We start from the raw sequence: 19,952 nt of genomic DNA, 5'->3' as shown, positions 1-19,952 counted from the left end.
ATAATTTATGTGCATTTTTTTACATTCATTTATTTTTACTTTATATAACAACTTTCTAAAATACCAAACACCAAAAACAGCGTTTAGCAATACAGGCAACGTAATTTAGACAATGCAGCGTTTATCTTCCATCATAAAAAGGAAACTGTACACACATACAAACAAACAAACAAATATTACAAATAGCTAAAAGGTTTTTATAAGAAACAATAGCTACAAGGATTGGATTTCTCTGATTTCGGTTTGACATAGAGACTAGAATCCGCCTATAACGGTGATATTAAATATAGTAATAACCAGTTACGGCAGGATGCACATCAAACTACAATAGCTAGGGCCTAGAGGGGCCAAATAGGAGAAATTAAATAAACAACGGGGGTAGAATTGTCCCCCAGGTGCGATTGGATTGAGCCCAATCGCAGTGTTAGTGCTTTGCCCAAGGGACTAGGCCGAAAGCAGGGTTAAAGCACCGTACGTACTGTTGGTGCCAAACGGGGCCATCACAAAGCGTGTGGATACCACGCGTTACCTCAAGGGTGAAGTGAAGAAGCTTTTTTATTACCTCAGACCCGCATTGACCGCAGCCCTCTGTTTTGTTTCGGGGCGGCGATAGGGACGGCACATACCTGAGTCACCGGTCTCTAGAGAGAGAGAACCCCACCTTGGCCAACATCCACAAAGAACAAATGTCATGGCATATTCCGCAGTTGAGAGGAAAGGATAGTGTCCAGATAAATACTTTTAATATCATAATAAAGCAAATAGCCCAGGAAGCAATCTGCCTTTCTAGCAACTAAGAGTCCAATATATGATGTCTGCTAACCCACCTAGTGTCGTATGAACTTTCAATTTTTTATTTGACAAAACAAAACACAAAAACAATAACTTTTATCAAAGCCAATCACAAAACTTATCCACTTTTCACAACAATTTGATCTGACTATTAAAGCCTATGAAGACCAGGCAAGACTATCACAAATCTAGAAAAAGCAACCCCGAATATAAAATACTCCCAGCACAAGGCCCTCTCCTCTCTCTACATGCCTCCCCAATCACTGTCAATATATACAAACTATATACAGTTGCAGAACAATATGGATTACTAGTGTCAATCCACACACACACATATGATGAGGAACCGCTTAAGAGCAAACCACAAGTAATTGCACATGCCATGAGACACAGCCACCACCTGAGTTCAAAATGCCTGTGTAGAAGATGCAAGTCTAGACCTCATACTAAGTTAACCCACTATTACTAGGCTAAATCTGAGATGTTTCAGCCAGTATTTGACATATTTTACCCAAGAACATTTATATCACAAGATAACCGGCATACCTTGTGGTCATCACTTCGGCAGTGACATAGGATCCTTTACTGGGTGCCACAATAGCATCCAACTTGATCTAATGGCACTGGAACTCAAGCATTCTGTGTTGCAAGGAACTTGGCGACTGAAACTTCAGGATAAATCCACCTTCCATCTATTTCATCACTTTGATCTTCAAAATGGATCAAATTTTCAATTTTCTTGGATCAAACATAACTAAATGCATGTCTTCCATGTTTAGACATTAGTGACAAACGTACTTCCCAAGGAAAATGGTTAACTTCAGAAAAAAATGGTTGACCTGTGTACTTCTGTCAACTTTTGCGAGGTTGGAAATAAGGATGCCTCAAAGCATCATCAACACTTAACCGATCATCCTACAAAATACAAAATGCATTTCAAACCCAAAAACATCACATTTACAAAAACTACTAGTAAAAGACAAGTAGAAAGATAAATTGCACTAGAACTTCTATTTTATAAGGATTGCTGCTTCATTTGTCATCTAGAGCCCATTCACCATTAAACATCCTACCAGTTCAAGGAAGAGATATAAATGCATATGATGCTCAGAAACCGCTGTCACTATGGAAAGACATATTTCTCTAAAGACAGTTGAAAGCACGCCTCAACTACTACCTTTCATTGCTAAAAATAACCATATGCCATTATATATAATGTAAAAGAACTGCACAAGTATGTTAAAAATAAATTATATGCATTTACAGTTAAATTATAGTTTTCGAGAATATTTTTTATAAATCTCAACTATTTTTATCATGTTTTTTCATTAACAAATGAATCATAACTCCTTGCTATTCTCAAGCCAACAAACAGAAATAGCAAACCTAAAAGCTATTTCTTTTGCTCTTAACTACTTCAAAGAACATTGAAAAATGTAAGTAGTTATTCTCTTTAAAAGCAATTTGAGCCTATGAATATTATGAAGAAAACATATGATCTGCAGTCCACCACAAAGTTCTTGCTAAAATGCAAAATTAAAACACATTTGTAAAGTCCCCACCATATGCGTTTCTATATGAAAGCACTGTAACAGCACAAGAAAGGTAACAAATTAAAGTTTTATTCATTTTATCTTAATATACTGTGTCACAAAATTTTAAAAAGAAAATGCATCAATCATTTTCCATTGAAGTTATAAATCTGAAAGCTTACAGGGTCCCAGAGCAACAGGTCACGCACTAACCGCAAAGCCCAAACATTTGGAAATCTGCAGATAATTTTGAACAAAAATATAACAAGTGGGGGGGGAATATAACAAGCGAATAACACCAAGAAACATCACAAAATCAGATAATCATGTGCACTTCAAATATTATAGAGAGCAGGAAACTTACCCAAGCTTAAGAGGGTCTCTACTCCTTATTTGATGGGAGAAAAACTCTTCAGAGCATTTCCAGGAAGCAGGTGAAATGCCACCCTATATCCATCGATGTGGTTAACCACTAAACATAGAAAATCAACCTCATTGCAGGGAAAACAAAGACTAATAAAGGCATCGACAGAGCACCATCCCTTCTAACACACAGTATTTGTCTTTAACTATGACTTAAAATTTGATCACAAGGCCTTCATTAACCGTCACCAGAAGAAATAGAATGGTGGCATACCAACTGAAGTAACATTAAGCATGGAAAAGAATAGAAAATAAAATTCTGTATGATTCATTATTTAACAATTTTAACCATTCAATACACAATCTGAGCCACTATTCAATGATATAAAATATTCGATATTTAAATTAATTTTCCGCTGATTGATAGACTAATTTTATGCATCACTAACTTCCCTTGTAATGCTGTGAACTATCGCCTTGATTTTATTTACTGTTTTATCACATGACAACATTTGGACCTAAGTACATGCTTCACATATTCATATTTACTAGCTTACACAGGTCATATCACCAATATCTAGTGGTAGTATCACATAATTCATCACCTACACTAAAAACATCAAACAGAGCAAGAGGGATTCTACTTAAATGGTTTAGTTGCTGGTCAGATGACAAAAAGTAAATATAGTGATCGAAAAAGAGGTGATTTAATATTCACAAAGAAAATTATAAACATCAGCAATCAGCACGCCAATTTAACCAAATTGTCAATCATAGAAACTGCCTTCTACTTGATTAATAGCCTAAGCAACATGAAAATTTCAAACAAATAAGAGAACGGGAATTGAAGACAAAATATCAAATAATATATTACCATGCGATATTACTTAAGTAGCATTAAGCATGTAAAAGAGTAAAATAATGTTCAGGACGATTCATTATTTAATAATTTTAATTGTTCATTATGCAATCTGTGCCACTATTATATGGTATAAATATTTGATATTTGGATTAATTTCTGCAGAGTGACAGACTAAATTTATGCATTACTAAGCATCACAATTAAATTCTTCACCTGCACCAGAACATTTGTCTCATTGGTTGGTGCATAATCCCCCTGCCTAAAGAGCAGGGTTCGAATCCCCCCTCCCCCAATTATAAAAAAAAAAAAAAACAATTAAATTCTTCACCAACATTGAAAACATCAAACCAGAGCAAGAGGGATTCTACTGATAAATGGTTTAATTGCAGGTCAGATGACAAAAAGCCAATATAATGCTGAAAAAGGTTGAATTCATATTGAAAAAGAAAATATAAACATCAGTAATCAGCACATCGATTTAACCAATTTGTCAATCATAGAAACTGACTTATACTTGATTAATAGCCTAACCAATGTGAAAATTTCAAATAAATGAGAATGGGAATTGTACACAAAATATCAAATAATATATTACCATGCAATATTACTAGCAACATGCTCTTGCAATAGGATACACAGGGAACCTATATAACAAAGAGGACGGAACTCACTCGGTTCATTGCACGATGATGTTTTGAGGAACTTCCGGTGATTAGGATGCACAATTCCATGAATGATCTAAGCCTGAAACCACAACTCCGGGGTTAGAAGTATACTACACACCAATTCTTTCAAGTAGAAAATACTCTCTTGGCATATGTGATCACAAACATAAAAATAACAGTAGATTGACAGCTTTCAGAATAAAACTTCTTGGTTGTTTCAAATAAACAATTTAGTTAGACATATACAAGCCTATTTGCTATACAAGTTATCAGAAACACAGGAGAACATATACATAAGATTCATAGGTGCTTAGAACATATAGTTCACATTATCCTATCTTCCACCTCCAGAGTGAACCCAAAATTAACTGATCAACAAAAAATTATTAAAGTGGTCAAAAAAGTAAAGGACAAGAAAAATGCAACAACAAAAAGAAGAACAAAGGGAAGAATGTTTTAAGACAGTATGGTGTATGCAGAGAACTGAATTTCTTCAATCTTTTTGTTATTTTCTTTCCAGTAAAGTTCTCACCCAAAACTTACCTATGCATCACGTCAAACCAACTTCTGCAGAATTCTTCTAAGACACCAACATAGCCAGCATTAACATCCCCAAGCCCAAGAATTTGCCAGCTTTCATTAGTTACCCTTCTAACACCCTCACTTTTGTCACCGACAGAGCTACAACTAAGCTTTAACCCTCCATTTGAAGCTTAAACTGAAGAGAAGCTCAAATTACAGCATAACTTCATAAAACCTTTTTAAGAAACTAATTTCTTCCGCTGATACTACAGGGCCTATAAAACAAGCCTATGTCCAAAATAACTTGGCCACAATATTTCTTTTTTTTTTTCTAACTCAACAATTATGATTATAGAAAAAGATAAAGGATCAAAAACTGAAAAAGGATCATTGTCAACCTTGTTCAACAAAAGAAAAAAAAGGAAGATTCAGAAATTAGCATATAGTTCATATCTTTCAAATTCATCCTACAGAAGAGATGCAATTTAAGCTACTTGATATTCATGATTGTACGCATTAAAGAGTAGGTTAGTAGACTAATCGGCTTATCCATGTAGAGAGAGTCCTGCTCTCAGAATACCTTTAAAGTGTCAAAGGTACCTTGCTAGAGACACATCATATTCAAGGAAAGCCATTTCTAAATCATTGTCTAAGAGAAGACATGGAGTTGAACTTACTTATAAGCAAGCTCCTTCAAGCCTTCATTCCAACCCTCAAGATGATGATCTAGCAGAGTACGTGTTACAGCACTTATCTGAAATACATTTGGTGACCCTAAGATCATCTCTAAGACCACAACACCCACACTCCACATATCATATCTGTCAAAATAACAATTATTACAATGTCAACATAATTCAAAAAATCACAATACTAGTTCAATAAACAAAAGTCACAAAACTTAAATCAAGAATTTTGAGACAGATTTCATAGTGTGGATGAAGAACTTTGGATAGAGACAAATGATGAAAGGGCATCTTGACATACTTCAAAGTAGTGCTTGTCGCCCCCTGATACCAACTAGCATTAAGAAGAGCTTCAGGTGGACTATAATCATGAGTTTGCTCAGATCTGGAAAGACTAGAGTAGATATTACGTTCTTTTCTCTTTTTGGAAACAAGACCATGGATAAGGAAAAAGACAAAGATCTTAAACAGGAACACACCTAGAAGGGCCAGTTGATCCATATAAATGCTTCATTGTAAACCCATCTATTGCACTTCCAAAGTCAATGATGCGCCTAAATAATTGGTGAAAAAGGCATTATTAACAATTTGTAACTCGGATGGTTTTCAAAGCACCTGATTATAACAAGACCTAACAACACACCACACACTATAGTGGGACATAAACTTTGCCACAACTGCAAATGCTAACCATTTTATAAAACCATTCTTTCCTATTAACAACAAAATACCCATAATTCATATTCTAAAGTCCTAAATGCTAAAATTGAAAACAAAGAGTAATGAATTAGGGTCTCCAATGGCTGCATCACCTTTTGAAATTCATATGCTATTATTCATTGAAAAAGGTTCACTTGTAGTATTCAAAAGATAAGCTCATGCGAGCCAAACACACACACACTCATACAAACAAAGGGCTAAAACCTGACTTCAAGTTTCATTCATTGATTGATATGCAAATCACTAGAACTTGAGTGGTCAACAAATCTTAAAGAAGAGAGCACTTTTGACCATAAGTGTAGTAACAGAGAAATTGTGAAACACGTATGTACTGTGCAACTGAAAATGGCAGCATAATGCACCTTAACTAGAATATCAAAGCAATGAATTATTGCTCAATCAATTTTGAGAATGCGAGGTCACACAGAAGGTCTCATGAAGGTTAAAGTCTTCAGGAAATAAAAGAAATGAGGAGAGTGCTTTCTTATTATTCCAATATGGAGCAACCACTTACTATATGCATTAAACACACCGTAAGGCTAAGAAATGAGACCTTGGAGAACAACAAACATATGCTTCAACTATTTAAATACAATGCAATGAGTAACAGCGTAAAGCATGCACACCAACTTCAAAAGAGAAGCAAATTGAGCATTAAAGCAGTATTAATGAGATATGAACAACAATACATTCTAGTGGTAAAATTCTTATCTCCACTTGGAATTCCTCTCAAGCATCTCCCAGTCTCCTGGTCCTCAAAGCATATAACCATGTTCTCTTCCAGTAAGCAATATGAAAAGCATACAATTTAGCACAAAGTCAATAGAATAATTTTCCCAAAAGGTGATAGGAAAATTGAAGAAACAAAGGGATCATTATATATCATTTTATCCTGATGATTTATCACTGCAGATATGAATGCAGAACATTGGACAAGGGAACTCCTAAAAGTTTTTGACAGTAGATGGCAATATTTAACTATGAGTCCAGCATTTATATGCTTTGCAAAGATACACGGATAGTGGAAAGTATTAAGCACAAGACAACATATACTAGTTTATTAACATAAAACCATAGCATCCTCAAAAGTAGACAAGAGCAATGCCATTGACATGCACAGCTCTCATCCCAGCCCTATCCCCTTAACAGTCAGCGCATGCTATAGAAGCATACACTCCTAACTGTACACCTCCAAGTACAAATAATAATGGTCAATCCTAACATAATAGTCTAGTTAAAAACAATGCACCGAATGTAAGGTATAATTTATACTTATGTAATATGTGTCATTAGTGTGTCAACAGGAAATCCAAGAGGTATAATATTTACCCAAATACAAATCTTTTAAGCCAATGGGACCAAAAACTAAAGCTTGGACCTAGCAATGGCAGTTGATAGATATCTTCACAAGATCCTAAGTCTTACTTTTAAATATATAATACATGATAAACAACATAGTAAACAAGGCATTGCCATCCTCACCAGGTTTGATATCCCTGTGGGTGATATTGCGATCATGACAGGACTTCAGTGCTACCAACTGTGCAAATCAAAACAGAAGGCATAGATGACGACAGCGGTTAAAACAAACAAAAGTAAATATAGGATAGTGGAGGGAGAATGTATATTGGTACACGAAAAACTTCTCATAGAAAACAATATAAGCCACATTTTGTACTAAGTTGAGATTTGAACTAGTTATGTTTTACAGAGCATTGCTCACTAAGTCGAGCTAGAATTTAAGGATATAGCCAAGAGTGCTCAAACTGAGTCAAAGGCTTGTAGTACTATATGACTTGACCAAAGTTTGTTGCAAAAACAAAAGAATAGAAATAAATTTAACCTCCATGTCATTAAATGAAAGAAAAAGAAACAGAAAGAAGATGAGAGCTGCAAAAGGAAAAATACGGAAGAGAATGGATTATATCTTTTGAAAAGGTAAGGGAAAAGGGGACAGCTGAAATCTAGAGGTTAAAATCAATATTCCTTTATCGCTTAACATTAATTCATTTCAGGGAAATTTTTGAAGGAATTTGAATGAATGATAACAATTTTAAATCAGTGGGCTACCAATAAAATCATGACAGTTTAAACTTAAATCTGAAATTCATAAGTAGATGTACCAACTGTTGAATAAGATTGCGCATTTCCTCATGTCCCTCTTCTGTTGTCTTCAACCAATGCCACCATTTTGATGGACGCAATACCTGAACTTGTTTTACTTCTTCAACCTTTTCTTCAGTTGCATTTTTTTCTGCTTCTTCCACAGTATACATAAGCTTCGATAGTGACATGCCCTCATAATGAAATACAAGCCATATTTCATTAGATCGCGATTCAAATGACTCTACATATCTTGCAATATGGTTCAAACCTTCTTCATAGGCAGCCTTGTGCCATCCAATTTTTTCAGAACTCCAAGTGATTCCTAATTCTGGATTCATATCTAATGGGTCATTGAAAACAGATTGTGATTCCTCCAAGAAAGGTTCCAACACTTCAGCTGAAGGAAAACTTTCAAGATTTCTAGAGGCATTTAAGAAGACTTCACCAAAGTACTTCTCCCGTAGACCACTTAAGTAAACTGAAGCCCCTCTCTCCACCTGTAATAGGGAAACCGACTACATTAAATCAAAATCATTTTCCATTTTCCTTTTCTGGATTAATGTCAAAATCATTTTCAAAATTTTATCCTCCAAAATAAAAAAACATTAAAAATCAGTAGACAGAAATTTCCTTAATTCAAAATGTGTTTAGACGAAAGGTCAGAAACATGAAAAAGCAACAAATTCGTTAAACAACCCAACCAAAATAACACCTCTTTCAATAGTCTAACTCAAGGCAACATAGGTAACCTTAAAGGCAACAACTCTAAACCATAAGATGTATTAAGACAAAACAGTCATAAACAAGGTAGAAACAAACACTCCTTCAAGGAAGATAAATGGCATTGCACAAGATGGGTTCAACAAACATAAAAACCTCCAGAATGGCTTACCATTATGCGTTTCAGAATAAACAAGTTGCCATCAGGAAAACCAGCATTACTATCATGGCTAGATGTATTACTACATGAACTACTGCCACCAAAACTGGTGTTCTGGTTTTCTTCACTCCAGCTTGAAGCATTACTGCCTTGATGGCAATTCCAACTGAATGACAACCACACCTCACCATAAGAACCACGACCAAATCTTTTCTTTAGTACATACCTAATAAAAGTAAAAGTACAAGTGTCATAATGGTGAAATGACAATAAAGAACAATCAATTGTCTTTTTTTTTTAACCCTTTGTATGCTGATTGGAGGAAACCCAATCACTTTAAACATACAAAATAGCACATGATCAAACTTTATCCATTGTTTGGATTAAAGAGAATAACATTTGATATTGGGAATTTGAGGGAAAAATCAAAGGGTCCTTTGAGCAAATATGCCAACAAGAGATACTTTAATTTCCTCCAATTCTGTTCTCCAAAACTTTTAGGGATCCATTGTCCTTGCAAATGGAGAATACAGTGATCCTAGCCATGGTGATTTTCTATCACCTTATTAGAAACAAAATGGTAGGATCAGAATATTATCCTTGCAAAAGTAGTCCATGTCTTTTTTAATAAAAAAAATCTCTAATTTGATGTAAACCCATATGTACATAGATTGAAGAAAAATAAATAAATCAATAAATGACAATACTATGAATATAAATATATAAATATCTGTTTATTTGTTTTACATATATTTGCATCAATTAGGGCAATTTTGCGCAAAGATCACTGCCAAGGAGGCGATCCAACATTATTAAGATTTTGGAGGGTAATTAAGGCCTTTAAATTCAGTGAGGGAGGATCAATGCCATGGAAGATCACCAAGGTAACGCCAAAGGGGGAGGAAAGCATTAAGTAAGGAAAAGAATATACCTCGAATCTGGCATTGGATACTCTTCTGACCCATAACTTGAACTAGTATCATGGAAGGGTATGGATTCAAGCAAACCAAGGAAACTAGCAAAGCTCTCTGGATTCACACATTGATCATTAGCTCCATCAACAGTCATCCCAAAGTTTAAGCATAAACTCCGATCACTGTACACATTTAGAGGTCCACCTAACAAAAAGTTGAAAGAATAAAAATTTTTTTGCCCATGTATTGTGACATTGCACTATCGGTTTCAGGAACATTAAGGAAGTCAATATGCTTCAGACCAACCAAATAAATCAAACAGGCAATGGATCAAAGGGTTAGCCAACCCAGCCCAATATCCAATATAAAAAAGAGAGAAAGAAAACTTTACATACCACAGGGTTGTTCAAAGGCATTAGGTAAAGCATGGCGTACACCAAGCACATAATCTTCCTGATCTTCCTTTCGAGTTTGAATTGGATCATCCACATCATTGTCAAGCTTCTCAAATAAATAAAAACAGCCATAACTGCCACGTTTTCCTTCAACCTAGATAGCAAAAAACAAACAAAATCATATACACAAGCATTTACTACACCATGGTGCAAGCTCCTACAATAGTGATTCCATCGTCTCAATCAACTCCAATGACTCAACCAGTATGAAGGTCAAATTCCCTTAACACCAAAGGCATACTACACCTAAATGTCTTAAAAGGGTAATAATGACAACTAAATCGAAATTTGTTTAAGCTCCAATTAAAACATGTAAGAGATTAATATTGTCACAAAGCAAAGGAAAATGACAGTCAGGGTCATCAAATATAGACTTTGAAGGGAAAAACAGGAAGAACCTAACTCATAGGTGGGTACAATTTGAGATTTTGATAAATTGATAAATTCTTTCTGTCAAACCCAACAAGAAAATAAGATCCGGGAGCCTCTCAGAAGAGAAGGAAAGAAGCAAGATAAAATGAAAAGGCACACTTATATCAAAGTAGAGTTTCCCTACTTTCTATTTAGTTTTATTTTCTTCTCATGCAACATATTTCTTTTAAAATGGAACAGCACCAGTTCTTGCCAATATGGATAGTGAATGCCAATTTCAGAGCTCATAGACACCTAAAAAATTTGCCAGCTCAATATTTAACAGCAGTTTAGGGTCTTTACATGACTTGAAAAGCTATTCAACTGGAGGAGGAATAAAGTAGAACTGAGTCTTTAACCAGACAATATCTCTTAAAAGTTCAACACCCCCTAGATATCTCTCTCAGAATGGAAACAAAAAATGGAAATGTATCTCCTAATCAAAAAAAAAAAAATAGCAAGAAAAAATGAAACACATTAGCTTCTCAGCCTTACCAATAACCTGCTAAACTTGGTTCTGATTGGATGAGTTTGTTCCAACTGCAGTAGATCAGCAATAATACCATTACCTGATCATGATGGCAAAAGGAAACAAGCCCATTAACAAGTGGAAAATAATTATTAGTCATAGTAGCAAACTTCTTAAATAAATAAAATTTAAAAAACTAAGATGCATCTTGGAACTACAGTTCAAAACCATACAGCTAAAGAAGCCAAAGAATATAGCATGTAAACAAGATTCTTCAAGAGAACTGAGAAGATAAATGACTAATGCAATTAAATGGGAAGCATGCCCATTACACAGATGCAAGGAAACCTTACCTAAACAAGACAGAAAATAAATAAGCCTGCACCTTGAGAAGAACATAGTTTAACAACGAATGCAAGAAAGGATGACACTGTTGCAGTGGTATTTTCTCTACCAATGAAGATGGCTATTTCAAACAAACATGCTAGCTAAATGGCTCTGAGCTTAAACTGATTTGTGTATGCATAAAACTGAAAGAGCATATACTTAAAACAACTAGTTCTCTCCTGAACCAGGTAGTGAAGGTCAAATTCATTAAACTTCCTTTAGTTCTCATTAAACTTTCTTTACATAAAATTTCTTTAAATTACAAATAAATTCAGTCAGTTCCCATTCCTTTCAAAAAAAATCCACAAGAAAGTTTACCACAAGATGCTTGCCTGATCGCTCATAAATGAACTCTTGTAGTCCATTAGATGGGAATTCCTTCTGCCCTTTTCTTCCACACCTCTCATTCAGCAAGCTTTGAGAATGATAAGCAGATCCCAATGGAACCACAATAGCTGCCATATTGTCCATGCTGCCCTTTTCAAAGGCAGTATTGACTAAGCAATCAGCTAGTGAAAGTGAGCATGAAGAAGACAGCCCTGATCCCATAGTTCCGTGAGGCTTTACTTCCCAAAGTAAATCGCAAACATCCTGCAAGCTCAACTTTTCAAATACGCCATCAGAGCCAACCACCAGATAACTATCATTAGCAGTCAGAGATTGCCAATCTGTCACCTCAGGTGCAGCAGTAACACCATAACTGGAGAAAATGCACAGAAAAATTTTAATACATTTTTTGAGAATAAAGAGCTTTTCTTAAAATATAAAAACTAAGATGTTAAAAGAAAACTGTTGATTGGCAAGACAAACAGAATGTAAAAGTAAATTAGAAAGCACAGACACACATAACTATGTACTATTTTAATAATATATAGCAAAAGATTAATCTTTGCATACATCAAATCAGGATATTTTCCACTTTTTAGTAATATGTCAATTTTAACAGATTTTTTAAAAATAAAGCAAATCATTTTATATTATGTAAAAACAGTACAACAATCTGCCAAGGAAGAGGGTATGGCTCCTGTCTTCATCTGCCCCCATATGAAGCAGTGCAAGATCCAATCACAACTATAAGATGACATTAAAGCAGAACCTGCTGCTTGACATGCTTCATCAGGAATTCACAATTGTACACTTCAGGAAGGAAATACCAAATCTATACATTTCTAGCAGGAAAAAGCTACCATGGGAGCACCCTTGTGAAGCCTATACAGCCTTCTTACTTTCACTTTCATTTTTACACTATTACACTGCACATGCTTTATCATATAAAAAAGAACCTTTTAAGAAACCTATATATGCACAATAAAACACCTTTTTATGAACATGGAGCCAAGCACCGACATAAGAAAATAACTCTCTCTTCATAAAAAAATTACCAAGATGTCCGTCGACTTTGACCAGCAAGTTTAGTTTTATTCTAAGCATTTTCAGCTGAATTATGCCATGCCATAATCTCAAAATTTTCATGAGGTTAATGTCAAAAAGAAGATAAATGAAGGTAAGCTAGATGAAATCTCACAGAAACTGACTCTTCCAATTTAGAACATCACCTTTTAAATAATACATCACCAATAGCACGGGAAATCGCCAGCTGACCATTCACACGTGGCACACCACCCCAATCAACAACATAGCCACCAGCAGCTTCTACTCGAGACCTTTCATCATCTCGATCAGGATGATGATCTCTAGTTAGTTCCTTGACAATATAACGTAGTAGTCCATTGGATGCAGTCAATTTAAAGTTGGAATTTCTTAAAGGTGAAACAACACCATTGCGCCTCTGTTCCCTGTACAATTGTAATAAAGATGCTGCAATATGCAAGCTCCATGAAATGAATAACCATTACCATGTTCTTGTAAATATGGAAAAACAAAATCTAACTGCAATATATCATACTCTACAATCTGACATGCAATGATGTAATTTCATAAACATAACTCAATCAGCAACTTTTTTAAAGGGAAGGAGGAGGGACAAAAATATTCTAATCATGCTACAGAAAATATATGTGAGCCTAGGGATATTTTAATCAATTCAAGTGTCAACCAAAGATTCATCTAACCTTTAGCCTCAACAGGAGAAAGAAATTTTTCAGAACACAGAATGGCTTTTGAATCTCCAATGTTGGCAACTAAAATCTGACCATCTGCTAGCAGTATAACTGTCGCTGTTGAACCTGAACCAAGGTTCTTTCTAGATGCTTCCTTCACAGATTGAAATCACATCAATATAAAAGCTTAATGCCACAGTCCAGAAGAAGTGAAAGAGAAAACTAATTGAACTTACCTTGGAAAATACCACATCTATATCATGGACTGCCCTCAACAAAGCTTCCTTCAATATGTCCAAGTGGAAAGAATCATCAAGATTTTCTGGGACTGAAAACTTAAATCTGTGCAAGCATTCATACCTGGGATTAGAAATCACCAACAGTAATAAAACAGCTATATCCATTTTTGTGAAACAAGGAATTGAAACATGCAGATTTCTGCATGCACATATGAAAGCACCTCTCAAAGTTCAATTCATGCCCTCCAAGTTCTTCATCCCAATTAAGGACTTGGAAAACAATATCCCGTTCTCCCATATTTGGCAATCTACCAGAGGGTCTCTTCAATATAACAGAAAATGTTGCATCCAAAAGGAAATATGTATGCAAAGCAAAATAATCCAGTAAAAGTTTTGAAGCCATCTCACTAGCTTCAGCACCATTATGACCATCAAAAACTGCCACAATTCCGACTGTAACTTGCTTGACACCCATTTTGCCTGCTGCAATATAGCAAAATATTAAAACAACTAATAGAATGAGACTTAAGACAGGTAATGAAATCATTGATATGTACAAACTTCTTCAACCATCACTAAATCAGCAAAAGTATAGAATCATTCATCATTTAATAAGATCATTCTTAAAAAAATTGTCCCAACAAGAGCACTAAGTCAGTAGTAAACTTTGAAGTTAATCTAAGTCTAGTTTAGCAAAATTTCTCCCCTATTTTACAATTCAACCTTCTTTGAGTTAAGCTAATATCATCGCTATACTGATTAGGGTCACTAGAATCAAACTCAGCATTTAATTAGAAGTCAAAACTTCATAACCTTAATCTTAAAAAAAGTTCCATTTTTTTCCCCAAAGTAATAAAGCTTTAACAAAAGAACCGCTATAGGCAAATTCATTCTCATTCTGAACCATAGCATATGAACTGTTAATTAATTGCATTATAAATTTCTCCTTTTCTTTTCTTAAACACTGCAGAGTTACTAGTAAAAGAAAATTCTCCGACAACACATTGTTAAACCCAAAAAAACCCTAACACGACGTAATTAAGCGTAAAGACACGTAAATAGAAACAGAGAGGAAGATGGAGAGATACTTGGGAAGGGAATGTGGAGATCAAGCATGCACAGAGTGCGATCCTCCATGTGCTTTCTTCGACCCCGGAGCAAGGCCGATTGGCAACGGGCCGTCGTGGAGGTGGCGGCACTTTTACCGGAATCGTGATTCGGGAGCTTCCAGAGAGGGCATTTTGGGGATTGAAACACCGCGGGTGCACCGCCTTCTTTGTACACCATCAAACAGGTCGACGATTCTGCGTAAGAGGGTGTCGTGAAGCACACCAGAAACCCTAAAACAACGAGCACTAATTTGAACGACATCGTGGCCGCGTCGTTAACCAACTCTTGATTCTCATTGATGGTATGTAACCACCAAGGTGAACAGTGGAGAGAGTTTGTGAAGGGAGAAAGCAGGGAGCTGCCCGGCTCCAACGGCAAGTTCGTTTGCCAGGTCAGCATCTGTAACCAGGGGAGAGCATTGTTCAAGGAAATCGACCAATATCTAAGCCCTTTACTTGTTTCATACTAAATTTTTTACAACTTATAGTAATTTTTTGTTGTTGTATGGAAGTAATTTTAAGGAATACTAAATACTTTATATTTGCTTGAATTTATCATAGTGATGTAAGGTTGAACTTATTTTGAATAAAAATGTGAAAATGAATAGTTTTTTTTATAATACTAAAAATCATTGAAAAAAATTGATTAAATACTTAAATAGCTCTCTAAACTATATTAAGAAAGTCAACTTAACCCTTATCTTTTTATTACGTTTAAATAAATCCTTAAAGTTTTATTTTAGATCAAATAAACTCTTCTTACTAATTATTGACTAACTTCCGTTAATCAATTATGTAGTCAGTAATTTTTATGTCACATCATTTGTCACATTATATGTTGACGTGTCATCTTGATGACATTAATATCACGTGACAAATGACACGGTATAAAAAATTATTAATTTGGAATTAAGTTTTTTTCTTTTCAAATATCCAAAAATTATTGATTAAAGATTTAAAATAAAAAAATTAAAAAAAAAACTAATTACTTCAAGTTGATTACCATCATTTCTTAACATTACATGCCTTTGCTAGTTTCAATATTATAAATGTTGCATATCCTACCCTAACTTTTCCTGTTTATGGATGTTCTCATATTTTTCTACACTAATTTTCAATCGAACAACAATAGCTTCAATCAAAATGGAAAGGGTGGATTGAGTTTTTTTTTTTTTATGAAGGATGGATGGTATTCAGTTAAGAAATAATGATAATCAATTTGAAGCAATTAGTTTTTTTTTAATTTTTTGTTTCAAATCCTTAACCATTAATTTTTAGATATTTGGATGTGTAAAAAGAAAAAAACCTAATTCTTAGTTAATAATTTTTTATGTCACATCATCTATCACATGATATCAACATCATCAGGGTAATACGTCAACATGTCACATGAAAGATGACGTGACATCATTAGTCAACAGTTTAGTGTGAAGGGTTTATTTGACTCGAAATAAAAATTTAGAGGCTTATTGGAACGTAATAAAATAATTAATAAAAACTAAATTGACTTTTTTAATATATTTCGAAAGCTTATTTGTATATTTAGTTAAAAATTTTGAAAAAAAAAACTTATCAAACTAATGGAATATTAATTAATTTCGATAATTTGATTATAATGGTGTTGTTCAATCAATTCGATTATATTTTAAAGAAATTTAGTTTTTTATTTTTGATTTTTTTTATTAAACCAATGGATTACTTTCTTCTAATTGTAACGCCCCTGTCGTTTCCTTTTTCTATTGTGCTTTGCCTTTTAATCTTGTTGACAAGATTTTGAAACAATTATACAGGGACCATCTGTATTTAGGGTGGCTGCGTATCTCATAAATTTGAAATTAGGCTTAATATGGATCTTGGGAACAAGAAAAATCAAAATAATCTTTCTAATTCTGTAAAAGTGTTTTAAGATGATAGTTAACCTAAGAAATTTTCATTTTTTTAATGTCAAAAACTTGCCAAGCTACTCCAACACACACAAAGAGGAAGATTTACTTCTTGGAAGTATGAAGACATAAGAAGCTTATTATAAAAGTTAACTATGTTTATGGTTATCTACTAAAAGTATATTTTAAAATTGTACTACTTCCAAAAATGCACCTTTTCCAATTTTTATACCTAAATGTATGTTTTATTAGGCATAATACGTAAAAAGCTCATAAATTATTTTTAAAAAATTAAATAAGTTATTATTCTTCATTTACGTTCAATTAAACCTTTATATTTTTATTTAGATCAAATAGACTCTTATAACAATTGACTAATTATAGTTTGTCAAAACGTCACTTATAGGGCCGACCCTTAGGTAAAGCCACCCAAGTAAGGGCTTTAGGCCCTCAATTTAGGGAGGTCTTATAATTTTATAATATAATTTATTATATTAAAAATATAAAAAAAATAATTAATAAAATTTCTTGTTTTCTCACTTCCTTAATTATGTGTCTAATAAATCTTAATTTTCTATCACTTTCTAATTTCTAGAATACTATATTATTTTCAATCAACTAACGGTCATATGTATTTAATCATCTCCAACAATTTTTTTTTTCTCACTTATTTCTCCTATTTCCAATCAACATATTTAATTATTTCTAACAACTATTTTTTCTCCTATATATAAAACCAATTATTTCTTTTTCAATATATAATATCTATTTTTTAATTATTCTTTTCTTATTTACTCTTTCTTCTTTCTTCCTTTAACTTCAATTTTCCTCCAAAAAATACACAAAAAGTCCGTTATGTTATTATTTTCAAAAAGCCGTGAACTTCATTTGCGGTTTGCAATAAGCATTCAACAATTAGGTAGTATTGTTATAATATTTACAGACTTTTTTACTTTAATTTGTAATTTATATTATATTGTTATATTGCCTTTATTTTATGTGATAATTGATTTATTTGAATTAAAAATTTTGATTGTTGATTTTGTATTAGCCATTTAAAAAATATAAAAATTTTGCATCTCAAAAAGCTAGAAGAATAAAAATTTAATAATTTTTTTAATTTCAATAAAAGAATACCTCATTAAATATTTCACTTTAAACATTTGAACTTATTGAGCCGCCCTTGGTCACTTATCTTTTTTATGTCAAATAGAAGATGGTGACATGGTATGATAATATAACCATTTGTACTCATTTTTTACCTTCCACGTCAATATCATGAGGACATAAAGACAAATAGTCTTTTGACTAACAATAATTAGTCAATTGTAAGTCATAAGGTGTCACAACCCTTTCTCAAAGGTCTATGACCGACACATAGACCTAGACGAGTATAGCCAGTTAGACCCAAACAAACCTCTTACATTCATATATAAACTAAACGATCATATAAATCATTAAGCATTCATTCATATATTGTATAAACTATAGAAAAGCATCATTACATCGTTTTGGAATGCTGCCTCATAACGTGTGGAAACGCTTTCATGCATATATCATGTCATTTCAAAACATAGTTTAAAATCATCACATTAAACATGTACTTGCCCTCAATGCTCAACTAGGCCCTTGTCCATGAAAACATAAATCAATAAAATATGCACAATGCCATGTAAAGTTAAAACTCCATAACATATTCAACATTCATAACATAACATAAATAAAAATTGACTCGTCAGCAAAACATGACACGACCTCTAGGTTGCAAAAGGCTACTAGATCACCTACCAAAAGAAGAGGAACAAATTACATCTCCATGACACTGAATGCAGTGAGAAAGCTATCACTGATTTGTAACAAAAATATGAGAAATTAATATGTGAGTCACAAAAACTCCGTGAATGAATACGATAAGGAAAAAAGTCAAGGGGTTAGAGTTTTTGCACGTATATAATATTTAAATAATCATTTATCTATGATCTTTAAATACTCGTTCATCAACTCTTTGAAAATGAGTAAAAATCACATCTTTGAGTACACTTTAAAAATTATTTGAAAATGAACACACAATCTTTAAATCTTCGAATATAAAACTTAATCAAGCTTTTGAAATACTTTTCAAACACATTTGGAATCGTATAAACCTTTGGAAACAAGTTTTGAATGTAAAACCATTTAGAACACATCAAAAGGGCTAATTTACCATTCTGTATTTGAGGTATTGATACCTTCACAGGAGGTGTTGAGACTTTTGGGTAAGGTCTTAATACCTCTTCTAAGGGTATCGAGACTTCCTTCACAAAAATATTTTTCCAGCATACTGTTTTATAGGTATCGAGAGTTCCTTTTCATGTCACGATTCTTCCTTCAAAAAAACCTACAACTTAGACTGTTTCCAACTTTTATCCATCCCATTTGATGATCTAGACTTAATATCAATCTTGCGTCATACCTTTCATCCATACTTGGCTAAGAAACCTCGTTCTAAGCATTTCTAACATAACACGCATTAGAAAAACTAAGCAACTCACACATTACCCAAGTCAACAAATAAGCTAAGGTCTAATTATTGACTATGAAAATATCCATCTTTTATGGGTCATGTTATTGGTAATGGCATGTCCCCCATTATCTTGAGATTGCTAATGGTATAACCTCTATTAATTTGGATAAAGTGTGGCACACTTGAGAATGGATTCACTGCCTCACTCCCATTCTCATAAAGAGATGATAATGGTATAACCCCTATTACCTTGGCACTCATAGTTGTAAATGGTATAACCTAAATTAACCTAGGTAGCCTATCAATCTATTCTAATATATCATCATTAACATACTCATCATATAGTTCATCATTCGCATTCAACATTGTCATGTATATGGTATCTCAGACATGT

The 19,952-nt window shown here is 33.7% G+C and overlaps 1 protein-coding gene across 12 annotated transcripts; it reads right to left on the bottom strand.

Moving 5' to 3' along the window:
• Window positions 163-15,612, bottom strand: LOC18613280 (probable protein phosphatase 2C 51). 12 transcript variants are annotated; one of them, XR_001928565.1, is made up of 22 exons: window positions 15,152-15,612; window positions 14,285-14,546; window positions 14,061-14,166; window positions 13,837-13,978; window positions 13,321-13,582; window positions 12,097-12,464; window positions 11,404-11,477; window positions 10,438-10,591; window positions 10,060-10,246; window positions 9,141-9,354; window positions 8,266-8,745; window positions 7,625-7,682; window positions 6,832-6,919; window positions 5,902-5,976; window positions 5,724-5,816; window positions 5,414-5,557; window positions 4,221-4,293; window positions 2,689-2,771; window positions 2,507-2,561; window positions 1,632-1,707; window positions 1,339-1,502; window positions 163-661 (listed from the first exon to the last, which is right to left on the bottom strand). XR_001928565.1 is itself a non-coding variant. In XM_018123833.1 (21 exons), the coding sequence occupies exons 1-20, from the start codon at window positions 15,570-15,572 to the stop codon at window positions 1,645-1,647; spliced, it is 3,402 nt and encodes a 1,133-aa protein (XP_017979322.1). In that variant the 5' UTR covers window positions 15,573-15,612; the 3' UTR covers window positions 872-1,502; window positions 1,632-1,644. The 12 variants fall into 12 exon arrangements, 9 of the variants coding, with proteins under 9 accessions (XP_017979322.1, XP_017979310.1, XP_017979330.1 ...); XR_001928564.1 differs by having other exon boundaries at window positions 1,339-1,707; XM_018123833.1 differs by lacking the exon at window positions 163-661 and having other exon boundaries at window positions 872-1,502.

Source organism: Theobroma cacao, chromosome 1, assembly GCF_000208745.1.
Source record: "Theobroma cacao cultivar B97-61/B2 chromosome 1, Criollo_cocoa_genome_V2, whole genome shotgun sequence".
In the NCBI taxonomy this organism is placed as follows: domain Eukaryota; kingdom Viridiplantae; phylum Streptophyta; class Magnoliopsida; order Malvales; family Malvaceae; genus Theobroma; species Theobroma cacao.
Note: the sequence above shows the minus strand (reverse complement) of the source record. Positions and strands in the feature narration are given on the sequence as shown.